General features: G+C 35.7%; 3 protein-coding genes across 4 annotated transcripts; 1 reads left to right on the top strand and 2 right to left on the bottom strand.

The window, feature by feature from the left end:
• The first annotated feature begins 1,258 nt into the window (after window positions 1-1,258).
• LOC121790609 (transportin MOS14-like) lies at window positions 1,259-5,601 on the top strand. The gene is made up of 14 exons (XM_042188790.1): window positions 1,259-1,269; window positions 1,497-1,548; window positions 1,689-1,844; window positions 2,269-2,392; window positions 2,474-2,555; window positions 2,634-2,722; window positions 2,799-2,873; window positions 2,977-3,031; window positions 3,663-3,782; window positions 3,871-3,963; window positions 4,043-4,188; window positions 4,549-4,726; window positions 4,817-4,926; window positions 5,225-5,601. The coding sequence occupies exons 1-14, from the start codon at window positions 1,261-1,263 to the stop codon at window positions 5,391-5,393; spliced, it is 1,458 nt and encodes a 485-aa protein (XP_042044724.1). The 5' UTR covers window positions 1,259-1,260; the 3' UTR covers window positions 5,394-5,601.
• Window positions 5,602-5,713: 112 nt separating this feature from the next.
• LOC121790610 (ATP-dependent Clp protease proteolytic subunit 2, mitochondrial-like) lies at window positions 5,714-8,206 on the bottom strand. 2 transcript variants are annotated; one of them, XM_042188792.1, is made up of 4 exons: window positions 7,836-8,206; window positions 6,707-7,132; window positions 6,489-6,582; window positions 5,714-6,064 (listed from the first exon to the last, which is right to left on the bottom strand). In XM_042188792.1, the coding sequence occupies exons 1-2, from the start codon at window positions 8,143-8,145 to the stop codon at window positions 6,714-6,716; spliced, it is 729 nt and encodes a 242-aa protein (XP_042044726.1). In that variant the 5' UTR covers window positions 8,146-8,206; the 3' UTR covers window positions 5,714-6,064; window positions 6,489-6,582; window positions 6,707-6,713. The 2 variants fall into 2 exon arrangements, with proteins under 2 accessions (XP_042044726.1, XP_042044725.1); XM_042188791.1 differs by having other exon boundaries at window positions 6,493-6,582.
• A 919-nt stretch (window positions 8,207-9,125) lies between these two features.
• On the bottom strand, window positions 9,126-10,784 carry LOC121790611 (transcription factor MYB1R1-like). Its single transcript, XM_042188793.1, has 3 exons — window positions 10,488-10,784; window positions 9,830-10,038; window positions 9,126-9,657 (listed from the first exon to the last, which is right to left on the bottom strand). The coding sequence occupies exons 1-3, from the start codon at window positions 10,732-10,734 to the stop codon at window positions 9,280-9,282; spliced, it is 834 nt and encodes a 277-aa protein (XP_042044727.1). The 5' UTR covers window positions 10,735-10,784; the 3' UTR covers window positions 9,126-9,279.
• Between the last annotated feature and the right edge of the window lie 1,621 nt (window positions 10,785-12,405).

The raw sequence follows: 12,405 nt of genomic DNA, 5'->3' as shown, positions 1-12,405 counted from the left end.
CAGATATGGTACATTTGCCGTTCGATCTGATAATGGTTGGCTGCATGTATCTACATAATCTTAAATGATGTATGTAGTTTATATAAATATTTAACGAACTGTCAAATACGATACACATAGAAGAATATTTTGTTTATTGCCTTGGAACTAGGCATATTTTTCAGGGATGGGGAGTATTAGTTAGCCATTTCAGAATGCCTTCTGCATTTGAAGGATACAGAATTTTAATGTACACGTGACTTGTATGCTTTATCTTCATAGCCTTGTTTTTGTCTAGATGTCAACATTATAGGTCTTCCCCCTCCCACTAGACTTTTTGAGGTGACAAGTATTAAGATCTAACATTTTTTGTGGTTTTCACAAAACTATCATGCTGGCAGCTGTTGCGGATGTCCTCATTGATGCAGCTCTAGTTTTAGGTGGTGATGCTACACTGAAGATTCTTTACATGAAGCTTATTGAGGTACATGTAATCTCGTTAATGCTGTAGAGATACCTGTCTGTCAACCCTTTATAAATTCTTGTTGTATGATCACTCATCTGCTATATATTTTGCTCACGATGGAAAAGAAGTCAAAGGCTACGTAATAAGTTCTTATGATGTGCCGAACACCATACTCTATACATATATAAGCGATATAATGCCACAGTTCTGGTTCCAGCTTATGATGGAAAAAATATTGGAGATCTACCGGTTGTGAGTTGTACTCAACTACACATTGATATCTTGTTTCCCCAAATATTAGGAACAATCATAATCATTGTATGCAATACAAATAACTTCCTTATGGTTTGTAAATGTACTCCTGACTTCTGTAGCTTTCACACTCTAATTACTTTGATATAAACTGCAATATGTAATAAATACATGTGAACCCAATTTCTGGAATGAAACATGATGAAAGATCTGAAAAAAAAGAGACAGTGGGTAAAATGTTAATTAATACTGGAATTGAAAGGCTACAGTTTAAGGCTTCACCATAGGCCCACTACTTCGACCCCAGGCTCACTGGGGAGATTGGGCCCCACTCTGAAGACTACCAACATATTATCATATAGTATTACATATCATGAAATTATTTGAATTCAAAACATTGTTAGTACATGAATTTATCAATGATGTCTCATTTCCCCTTTTAATTTATGCATAGGCTGTTAGAAATTGCGGGCAGGTCCAGCAAACTGATTGGCGTCCAGCAGAAGCGGCTTTATATAGTATACGAGCAATATCCGATATTATCTAATCTGTGAAGAGATGTGATGCCTCAGGTTTGAATATTCTCCCCATATCAGGCTGTCAATTTATAAAACTAGCTAGCTCTGCTTCACATTTTTTGTGGTGTTTCCCATTGATCAATGTATTTCCTAGTTATTGATCGGACAAAATTTCCTTTAGTCCTTTGGCCTCATGCATTAATTTGTTTTTGATGTCTAACTATGTTCATTGTTCAACACTTTACCAATTCAGACATATCAAACATGTTTTGTTTTGTCAGATCATGAATTTACTTCCTCAACTTCCTCATCAACCACAGCTGCTGCAGACAGGTAATGGTTTTGTATGTTCTAAAATCCACGAGAACATCCTTTTGTCTCTCAAAATGTTTTCATTACTTCCTCATCAGGGAGTAGTTTTGACACGGTGTTCTCGAGTTACTTATTTATGTTTTTTTGGTATCTTTGTTCAGTATGCTATGTAATTGGGGCTTACTCAAAATGGCTCGATACTGCACCAAGTGGACCTTCATTCTTGTCGCCTCTTATAAATATTCTTGTTAGCGGTATGAGTATATCAGAGGACACTGCAGCTGCAGCTGCTGTGGCTTTTCGTCATATATGTGATGGTAAATAGTCTTGCTTGCTTAGCTTCTCATGTTTGTTTCCTGACTAGTACTAATAGTTTACAGCTAAAACTAACATTCAATGTTTTTTAAGCATCTAATTTAATGCTTTATGGTTTAATTCTTGTAATATCTCAGATATTGTTATTTCTCTCTTCAACAAACTGTGCTCTTCTTCGTCTCTAGTAGGGTATCTCTGGGTGATGGTCCTACTCTTTATGAGATTACATAATAACAAGGAATTTGTGTTCTAGGAGTAAAATTTCAAGCATTTTTTTTCTTGAATAGGGGCTTCTTATATATTCTATCTATGTCCATTATTTCTTACCTTATTGCTTTCTTGCCACAAAATTTTATACCTTTGTTACTGGGCTTTGCGATAGCTATAGTTTACTTGAACTCTGCCTATATTTTGTTTTGGCTGTAGACTGCAAGAAAAAACTATGTGGGTCCTTGGATGGTCTTTTTCAAATATACCAAGGGGCAATGATTGGAGAAGGTCCTTTCAAGGTTTCTGCAGAAGACTCGTTGCATCTAGTCGAGGCTCTTAGGTATTAATGATTTTTATGACCTGCAGAAAGTGGCTGGTATTTTGTGTTGTGTTAACTTATTTCGATAATCTTTATCCACAGTATGGTCGTCACGGAACTTCCTTCGGAACATGCTAAGAAAGCCTTGGAGGCACTATGCTTGCCCACTGTTGCTCCTTTACAGGTTAGTATTGTCTTAAGGAATCAGGCTTGTTTTGATACGTGGTTGACTGGTTGAGTACTTTGCATGGTCTATAAGCAGGACATCATCAATCAAGGCCCTTTAGTACTGGGACAGAAGCCTGCTCGAGATTTAACTGTTCATATAGACCGATTAGCAAATATATTTAGGTAGCAACATATATCTGTATCGGTTATATTAGGCGTACCTTTTTATGAAGTTCAACTTATAATTATGCAACTTCAGACATGCGAATCATCCAGAGGCTGTTGCAGATGCTGTTCAAAGACTCTGGCCAATCTTCAAATCAATCTTTGATATGTTAGTGCTACATCTGCTGATTTGATAAATACTTAATAGTTAAATTATATTGCCTTGGGTACTTGATTCAAGATAAGTTTGAGCTCAAATATTTGTGCTGCAGTCGTTCTTGGGACATGCGAACTATGGAATCTCTTTGTCGAGCGTGCAAAAATGCGGTAAGATTTCTGAACTATGGAATTTTGATGACGGGTTATTTCAAAGGTTCTCACCATTTGCTCTTTGAGTATTATTGCCCTCACTATCAACTATGGTAAATGGGGATAATAGAATTTAAGACAAGGGGCCAAAGGGAACCAATTCTATTCATGGTGCTTGGTATGTTAGTTTTGGAATCACTATAACTCGACAATTACTCCCTTGATTAGTTACCCTTGGATTAATCAACTTGATTTCCATTGTAATTAACCTTCTCAGCCATACACCCATACCCATAGTTGTTCCAGTTGAAGCACCCTTTTAGGGTGTTTAACATGACATGATACCATGATTAATCTACTCAGCACGGTATGGCCATATGACTATGCATACAGATCATATCTTCTCTATCGTGCTGGCAGTACTTCTCTTGTAATTCTAAGACCTCCAACAATGTTATGTTTTTTTTATAACATGATTGAACCCTTATCGCCTTTTTGCCATAGTAGTCATTCTTCTTTCATTGGACTGCCCGCAGAAGATAGCATTCAAATAGTATTCGAAAGGAATGTAATCCAATTTCAATTTTAGTTTCCAGTGTCAGTATGTCACTTTTATGGGAGTCTTCCTGATAAGAAATTTCTCTTCCAGGTGAGGACCTCTAAAACTCTTATGGGGGTTACAGTTGGTGTAATACTCGAAGAGATACAAGCTTTGTACAAACAACATCAGCAACCTTGTTTCCTCTATCTCTCTAGTGAAGTTATTAAGGTTCGTATTCCTGGTTCTTTCTGGGTCAATATATTGCTTGATAAGTATTCCTGTTCTGATTAACTTATATTTGAATCCTTTTCTCTAGATATTTGGTTCAGATCCATCTTGTACAAACTATTTGACAATCTTGATTGAATCTCTTTTCAACCATACAACATCTGTGCTTACAAAAGTTCAGGTAATATCTCTGGTTAATAACTGTCAGCCGTTAGTTGACATTGTGAAATGTTTTCCTGATGCTATTACCCATGTGGCAGGACTTCTCTTCCCGACCCGACCTGGTAGATGATTGTTTTTTATTAGCATCAAGATGCATCCGTTATTGTCCGCAATTATTCTTTACATCTCCTGTATTCCCCTGCTTGGTGGACTGTTCTATGATTGGCATCACCGTGCAGCATAGGTTCTCCCTCTCTTTCTCTCTATCAAATAGTACTCCCTCCGTCCCTATGTAGTAGAGGCGTTTCATTTTGAGCACTCGTTTTGGAAAAACTATAATAAATAGTTAAAGTGGAGAGAAATTAAAGTAAAAAAGAGAATAATATAGTTAAGAGTCTTCTCTATATTATTCTCTTCTTATTTTACATTTTCTCTATTTTAATTATTTATTATCATATTTCCAAAACCGGGTGCTGAAAATGAAACGCCTCTACTACAGAGGGACGGAGGGAGTAAAATTTAGTATTTTCTTATGTTCTGAAACGACAAGCATGCTTTTGATGAAATACAATAAGGATTGAAATTGTCACATTTCACACTGCAGGGAGGCCTCCAATTCCATACTAAATTTCCTATCAGATGTTTTCGATCTTGCAAATTCCACTCAGGGGAAGCCTTATGTACCCATCCGGGACAATGTGATTATTCCAAGAGGAGCCGTCATCACCAGAGTTCTTGTAGCTGCTCTAACAGGAGCACTTCCAAGTTCACGACTAGAAACGGTTATATCCCTGACCCCTCAATAGATAAATGCTACCATGATAGAGGCTTCCATTTGCTATGTTGAACACTTCAATTTTCATTTGCAATAGGTAACCTACACGCTTCTAGCTATTACACGAGCCTACAGTTCAAAGGCGTTAGAGTGGGCAAAAGATGCCATTTCCTTAATTCCATCAAACGCCGTGACAGACGTGGAAAGGTCAAGATTCCTACAAGCTTTGTCAGATGCGATGTCTGGTGCAGCTGTAAATGGCCTGACGACTCCAATCGAAGAATTATCCGAGGTCTGTAGACGTAATAGATCCGTTCAAGAGATTGTTCAAGGAGCTTTGAGGCCTCTCGAACTGAACATGGTTTCTGTATCATAGTTGGTGAGTGACAGAGAAGGGCTATTTTTTTCTCTGCCCTTGTCTTCGGTTTCGGTTGAGGCAACCTTTTTGTTTCACTTCCATCTTTGTATATTGTTCATTTGCCATTTCATATAGTTTGTAGGAAAGGTCAAGATTCCTACAAGCTTTGTCAGATGCGATGTCTGGTGCAGCTGTAAATGGCCTGACGACTCCAATCGAAGAATTATCCGAGGTCTGTAGACGTAATAGATCCGTTCAAGAGATTGTTCAAGGAGCTTTGAGGCCTCTCGAACTGAACATGGTTTCTGTATCATAGTTGGTGAGTGACAGAGAAGGGCTATTTTTTTCTCTGCCCTTGTCTTCGGTTTCGGTTGAGGCAACCTTTTTGTTTCACTTCCATCTTTGTATATTGTTCATTTGCCATTTCATATAGTTTGAATGAGGGTGAGAGGTTGTGTTGTTGTGTTTTATTTTCAAAGATGAAACATAATCTATTTATTGTGAAGGATAGCTTTAATACGGCAGACGGCTGTGTCTCTGGTTTGATCAATTTTTGGGGGTAAAATCACTTTATTATAAATTTGGTTCATGTCTGAATTCTTGAAAATGGCAGCTTCATTTTCACATTTTGATTCATTTCAGTAACAGTATCACTGAGTTGAGTTCTTATAAATTTGCTGCTTAAATCTCATCACTTGGTTTAGATTCCTAACAATACAAAAGGAACACATAATTAACAAACTAGTTCACTTTCAAATGGAAGTATAACTACATGATCAAAGAGAAGGGCAAGTGAGTAGGAGGGAAGCAAGGAACAAAAGATGATTCTTTCCTTGATGAAGATTGTGCCACAATAAGATAGAAAAACAAGATCAGTGACAGATTTATTGTGATTTGGTCACAATTACTTCCCCCTTAATTGCACTCTTGGCCAAGAAGAATTCACCAAGAAGCGACGTCAGAATTGCATCCAGTAGATGGGAATAACTGCACCAAAGTAAGAATGTAAACAACTCTTTAATCTTATTTGAATACTGCCCAAAAGTATACATGAATTGAAGTACAAGATGGAACAACTGCAGGATATAGAGAGCAACATGGAATCCATGTAAAAACGTCAGTTCTTTCTGTCCTAGTCATCTAAATGTCATTCCTTAATGAAGACTGTCAGGATATGAACACCATCAAGTTTTTGTTCCCATAACATACAGTTCTCTGGTCTTTTTACTATACATTAACCAGCAAAGGGAAGTAATAAGTTAACAGGGACTCTATCAGTTCGAAATGTTTAGGTAGCAAAATGCCAAGAAAAAACTAAAAACTTTTTTTTCTTTTCTTAATCTAAACTGCACCATGCTTACATAAGAAAACTCAAGTGCCAGTCCAAGAAATATATATAAAGATAACTCACTTACTAAAGGTGACAAGTACTTGTGAACAAGGCCTGCGACTGAAACTGTTTGAAGGGACAATCTGAATTCCAGCTCAAAGCAACCCCTCAAAAACTGAACAAGCATATTTGTAAATCAGTAACATGATTCATATAAAAATCTATATTCTCTAACACAGTAAAGGTAATCACATAAAGTAAAAATGGAAAGAACAATATGATGAAAATCATGATCTTACATTGAGATTAACTTGAACCCTCATCTTTCCCCTCATTTGCTACAGCATCAGCCACAAGTGACATCGGTCTTTCATTTATAACCTCATCAATTATTCCAAACTCCTTGGCCTCCTCAGCTGTCATGAAATAATCACGGTCCATGTTTGCTTGGATTACTTCAAGTGACTGTCCAGTGTGTTTACAGTAGAGATCATTCAATGCATCCCAAACACGAATAATTTGCTTGGTATGGATACTTATGTCTTTAGCCTGCCCACTGTACCCGCCAGAAGGCTGATGTATCATTATTGTAGCATTTGGGAGGGACCGCCTTTCACCCTTTGCACCAGCAGCCAGTAGGAGAGAAGCCATTGATGCAGCTTGACCAAGACATATAGTATTGATGGGAGATCGGATATACTGCATTGTGTCATAGATAGCAAGACCTACATCATCAATCAATTAACAATGAGTTCGAAGGTTTTCGGAGAAAGTTAAATATAAATACATACTGCAAAGTAGGATTCTCTGCAAAGTAGCAAAAAAGCAAAGGAACACAAACTCATATTAAGTTGCATAAGGATCATAAATTTGAATCAGAGTGCAAGTTCATCCCCATCCTTTACCAAAGCTTGAATATTCAAGACTAATCTCTAGTTCTTTACTGTTCCTGAACATTGTTTGTGATGGTAAATCCTACCAAATTAAACAAAAATTTGCAATATATATGCAAAACTCCTCAATAACAAAAAATAATTATGACATTCTCATCATCTCCCCCAAACTAAACCCACTCAGAATCCGAAACATTACATACACAGCTCACAAAAATTAAAAACAGGACAAAACCCCCCATCAATCGCCTTGTATGGGACTATACTTAATGTAGATAAGCTTAGAGTATTAGTCCTGATTCAGTTTAACCTTTATCATGATCGACTACATTGCCATTCAAAATTTATCAGAGATATCCACTTCCAATTATAAGACTTCAGCTCAACGATAAATAAATAATCTTAAAATTTCCTAGTTTCTCTTCATCACTTAAAAAAACACCTCTGACTAAAATTTCCATCAAAAATATCAAAACCAAACTTATTTTGAAGGAAAAAAATAAAAATAAAAAAACGGGAAATTTAACAAATGTACCAGCAGTAACAGCGCCACCGGGGGAATTCAGATACATGTGAATTGGCTTGGCAGGATTCTCCGACTCGAGGAAGAGCAGCTGCGCGACGACGACGTGGGCGGTATCGTCGGAGATGGGGCCGTTGATGCAAATGATGCGCTCTTTCAGTAGCCGAGAGAAAATGTCGTAGGCGCGCTCCCCTCTCGATGAATGCTCGATCACCATGGGCACCAGGCTATAGCACCTTCGGCCGCCGGCGACGGCGGAGGCGGGTTTCACCGAGGATTTGGCGACATTGATTAGATTTCGGGAGAAGAGGCTTCGCATCATCGCTAGGGTTTTGATTTTCAGTTTGGGGGAATTCAAGTGAAGTGGAGAAGATGGATGAGTGGAGCTCTATTGCATCACTCTTTTTTATTTTATTTTATTTTATTTTAGTTGAGTTTTATTTAGTAGTACTTGCTAAAAAAATTGGTATTCTTTTTTATTACAGTACTAGTACTATTGTATATCTCTTTGGAATCTAATTCTTTTAATCTGAAATTTGTTGATATTGTAAGATACTAATTAATAAAGCAAAAACATTATTCAGTTTATAAGAGAAATGCAATTCAATATTCATTTCATTCTTTAATTCCATTTTACTATGATTTTATTCTAAATTGATTATTCATAAATTTTATTTTAAATAATTTATTATGGGAAACTTACGTAAAATACATAAATTTTGGTTTGTGTTCTATTTTGTATACAATTATTTAAACATAATTTCATAATTCTCTAATTTCATATAATTTCCAATTTTTAGCAAAGTTGGAGCTAGTGTGACACTATCATGACATAATAACATAGCACAACCATTAACACACTTCGACGAATTGATAAGACCTAATCCTAATGTGATGTGACAAACAAAAAATACTACCAACTACATCGTCATTAATTTGGCCAAAAGTGGAAAAGGTGATTAATTGCATAAACAGTATCACATTTTAAATTCATCAATCCGACCCAAAATTGATGATGTATGCTTAATTATGATATTTTATTGTATAAAAAATTAAAAATAGATTCACTAATTTTTTTCAATTTATTTTTCTTTATAAAAGTTGAGCATTTCTAAAAATTTGAGCTGGTGAACTATGCGATATTTGTTGGTGAACGAAGGAAGTACATCCCAAAAAAGAAGTAAACAAATGAAATGATATTTAGTACTCCACTTACTACTTGTATTCAATAAAAACCCACTAAAAAAAGGAGAAAAGCAAAGCAAAAAACTTACTGTAATATCAGTAGCATAAAAGGGCAGGTACAAGACATAAAATATATTTCCAGCATAGATAGAAGGGATTAATAGTCCAAAGCTAGTTGAGCAATCTATTTCTTAATCAATGTTTCTCTATTTATCTTAAGAATGTGCCCTATTCCACCATGGTCCTTATTCTCTTCCCAAACTATTCTTCCTCAAGCAACACTAACAATGCCATCTCCCTTTTTGTAGCTTGGTGTCACCGGGAACGATGAACCCGTGGACAGGGACAGCTGCAGTGACAATGGGGATGGCTCGGGAGGAACTTGCTGGTTCAAGCTCAGCTCAGCCAGGGCCGAGGTCGGAGGCGGAGAGAGACGATGAACAAACATGGCTGATGAGCTGTTTGCTAAGAAATTTTGACAGTTTTGTGATGGATTCCCACCTTGCATTGGTACTAGAACAGGACCATTCATGGTTGAGAATAGATTGGCATTGGATGTCAATGGCCGAGGCACAGAGGGTGGCCGTGCAACGGGCTGAGCCGGGATCTGTTGCCGGTTTCTGGCCTCTTTCATTGGCATTGCAGCAACCTAGTTCGAAACAGGACAACATATTCTTCAATCAGATTATATCATTAGTGAACATAAACATACTTTCAATCAGAAATTTAAATCCTTGAATGTTCAATCAGATTCATAAACCAGCAAGAACAATTATGAAGCAAACACAATTAACACAAGAGCTATTAGTTAGGTGATCTACCGAGTCAGTGGTGATGTCGAAGAGGCTGGTACGCCTGCGCCGGCAATTGAGGTTGCTCCGGCGGATGAAGTACTTCTGAGCGTGACTAGCAACCTGAGTCGGCGTACGAGTCTTCACATAATTCTTAGATATTCCTCTCCAATCTCCTTTCCCAACCTTCTGCAATCCAACGAGGAAGCGCTTGTGCTCTTCCTCTGTCCATGGAGTTCCTGAACAATGAAATCAAATCCACACCGATTCAATTGTGAGACAGAGCTTCATTAATCAAATCAATCCACAATCCACAAACCACAAATGAAACCTATCTTTTTATTGAATACTCACATCCTAATTGTGTTACTTGTTTTTTCGATTTCTTTTCGTGAACGGAATTAATTCCATACATTTGAAGAATATTTCACAAGCAAGTAAACTACACAGTCTACATGAAATTATTCTTCAGAAATCAGATAACAAAAAACAAATTAAAAAAGTATTAAGCTGAATTAGCAGCTCAAAAGCTTCACGATCATACCATTAAATGACCTAAATCAAAACGGAACTGAAATTAAGCTAATTAACAACTCAAATTTCACGATCATAACATTAATAACCTAAATCAAAACGACACTGAAATTCGCAGTAACAAAAAAATACTAGAAATACTCAGATATCTAACCTCGCTTACGATCGCCGCTACCTCCAGTCGGCTGAGGCGCTGCGTCATCCGCGGAGGCGTATCCGGCAGCTCCGCCGCGCTCCTTCGCCTTCTCCGGCTTGCTTGTGTTACTAACCTGCTCGTATTCGGAGAGGTTATTCATACTCACGCTCTTCCTCATCGGATCGACCTTCACTCTCACACCGAACAGCATGATCTCGCCAACGCCGCTCGTGGTGGTAGCCGGAGAATCTCCGGAGATCGACATCTGAATTTTCCGACGAATTTCGCAAAGAGAAAAGGTAAAGTTGATGAAGAAAGAAAGGTGGAAAACTCGCTTTTATACTGAGATGAAAAAAGGGCCTTTTTGAAAACGTGGAGGCCGTACAATGTGTTGCTGGAATTTAATTTATTTAGTTGATTAATTAGTGGAAATTATGGATATTACCAAATGGCTTATATTAGGAGATAATGATGGGTTAAATCCATAAATATAATTAGCAGCGATTAGATAAGGAAAGCTAACTGTCGAGTAAGATTATTGAGATTATTAACAAAAATATCATTTTATTCTGATTTGGTTTATCCGAATTAACAAGATTTGAGATTATCAAAAACAAATTGATTGAATATATACAACTTTAATTTAAATAACAAGATTATTGTGTTAAGGTTAAATTAATTAAAACAAATAATATCAGTATGTCACACAGGACTATTCATCTGTTTGACACGAAAATTATACTCTCTCCGTTATAATGTCTCATTTTATTTTTTCCTCCGTCCATTAATAAATATCTCATTTTACTTTTATTATATTTAGTAAGTGATCCCTACATTTAATTAACTTATTTCACTCACATTTTATTTTAAATAAAAATAGGATTTATATTCCACTAATTTTTTCAAATTATTTTTTTTGTAAAATTAAATAATTTCTTAAAATCAGTATTGTATATGGACATTTAATTATGGATGGAGGATTGATTAAAAAAGGTGGAGTAGATTTTTGCGGAAGGAGATTTGATTCATTCATTATAGGATGTCTCAAAATAAAATGCAGATTAATTTGGGAAGTATATTTTGAAGCATGTCAATAATTATTTTCCATTTATTTCGTGATTGTGTGGTGATTTAAATAGTCAAATCTGTGAACTATTATCCCATAAATATCGTTAATTTGGGAATATAGTATTAATCACTTTATCCTAATGGTTTTTTTGTGAGAATATCCTAGTGGAATTAGCCATATAGCAACAAATTGACTGAAGTCAACTACGAATCCATCACTCATTGTGTAGTACTGGTAAAAAAAATCACCCGTCTCAAAACTAATCGAGATATTTCTTTTCATACAAGTTTCAAGAAAATTGAATTTGACGAGTTAACTGGAGAAATTTTTTTATAAAATATGAATATAAATAAAAAAATATGATATTTATTTGAGTTATTTGCCGAAGAATAAAAAAGAAAATATAATAAAATAATAAGAAAAAAATACTAATAAAGTGGGACATATTAAAAAAGTTAGTTTTTGTTAAAAGGAAAATAATTCATTTAATTTTGGGACATATGAAAAATGAATACGAATGAAATAACTTGATAGATATATAAATATTGGGTCAATTCGGATAATTTATACAAATAGCATTATCATAAAAAATGATCGTTATGGATAAAATCGCCTTTTTTTATGTTTTGTTATGATTTTATTTGGCAGCAGCTAAACATAAGCTGTCAAAATTATTTAAAGATCAAATATGAGTACTCAAAACACAATATTCTTAGATTTTTGGCACATTAAATTGAAAGGGTTTTTTTTATGTAATATAAATAAGATATTTTAGTTATTTTATCGAATAATGTTCATGTAATATGATTTAATGTTAATGTATTGGTAGAATTTTAGTCATTATATTATGATTGTGATTTCATCTTT

The sequence above is a fragment of the Salvia splendens genome, unplaced genomic scaffold (genome assembly GCF_004379255.2).
Source record: "Salvia splendens isolate huo1 unplaced genomic scaffold, SspV2 ctg566, whole genome shotgun sequence".
Classification (NCBI taxonomy): domain Eukaryota; kingdom Viridiplantae; phylum Streptophyta; class Magnoliopsida; order Lamiales; family Lamiaceae; genus Salvia; species Salvia splendens.
This window is presented reverse-complemented; position numbering and strand designations above follow the sequence as displayed.

Coding starts and splice junctions, on each gene's coding strand:
- LOC121790609 (XM_042188790.1), top strand. Junction 1,845..2,268: donor TTTTCGTCATATATGTGATG/GTAAATAGTCTT, acceptor TTTTGGCTGTAG/ACTGCAAGAAAAAACTATGT. Junction 2,874..2,976: donor TTCAAATCAATCTTTGATAT/GTTAGTGCTACA, acceptor TTTGTGCTGCAG/TCGTTCTTGGGACATGCGAA.
- LOC121790610 (XM_042188792.1), bottom strand. CDS start 8,145: ATGATGCGAAGCCTCTTCTCCCGAAATCTAATCAATGTCGCCAAATCC. Junction 7,133..7,835: donor CGGTGGCGCTGTTACTGCTG/GTACATTTGTTA, acceptor TTGATGATGTAG/GTCTTGCTATCTATGACACA.
- LOC121790611 (XM_042188793.1), bottom strand. CDS start 10,734: ATGTCGATCTCCGGAGATTCTCCGGCTACCACCACGAGCGGCGTTGGC. Junction 10,039..10,487: donor TAGCGGCGATCGTAAGCGAG/GTTAGATATCTG, acceptor TTCATTGTTCAG/GAACTCCATGGACAGAGGAA. Junction 9,658..9,829: donor TCGACATCACCACTGACTCG/GTAGATCACCTA, acceptor GTTTCGAACTAG/GTTGCTGCAATGCCAATGAA.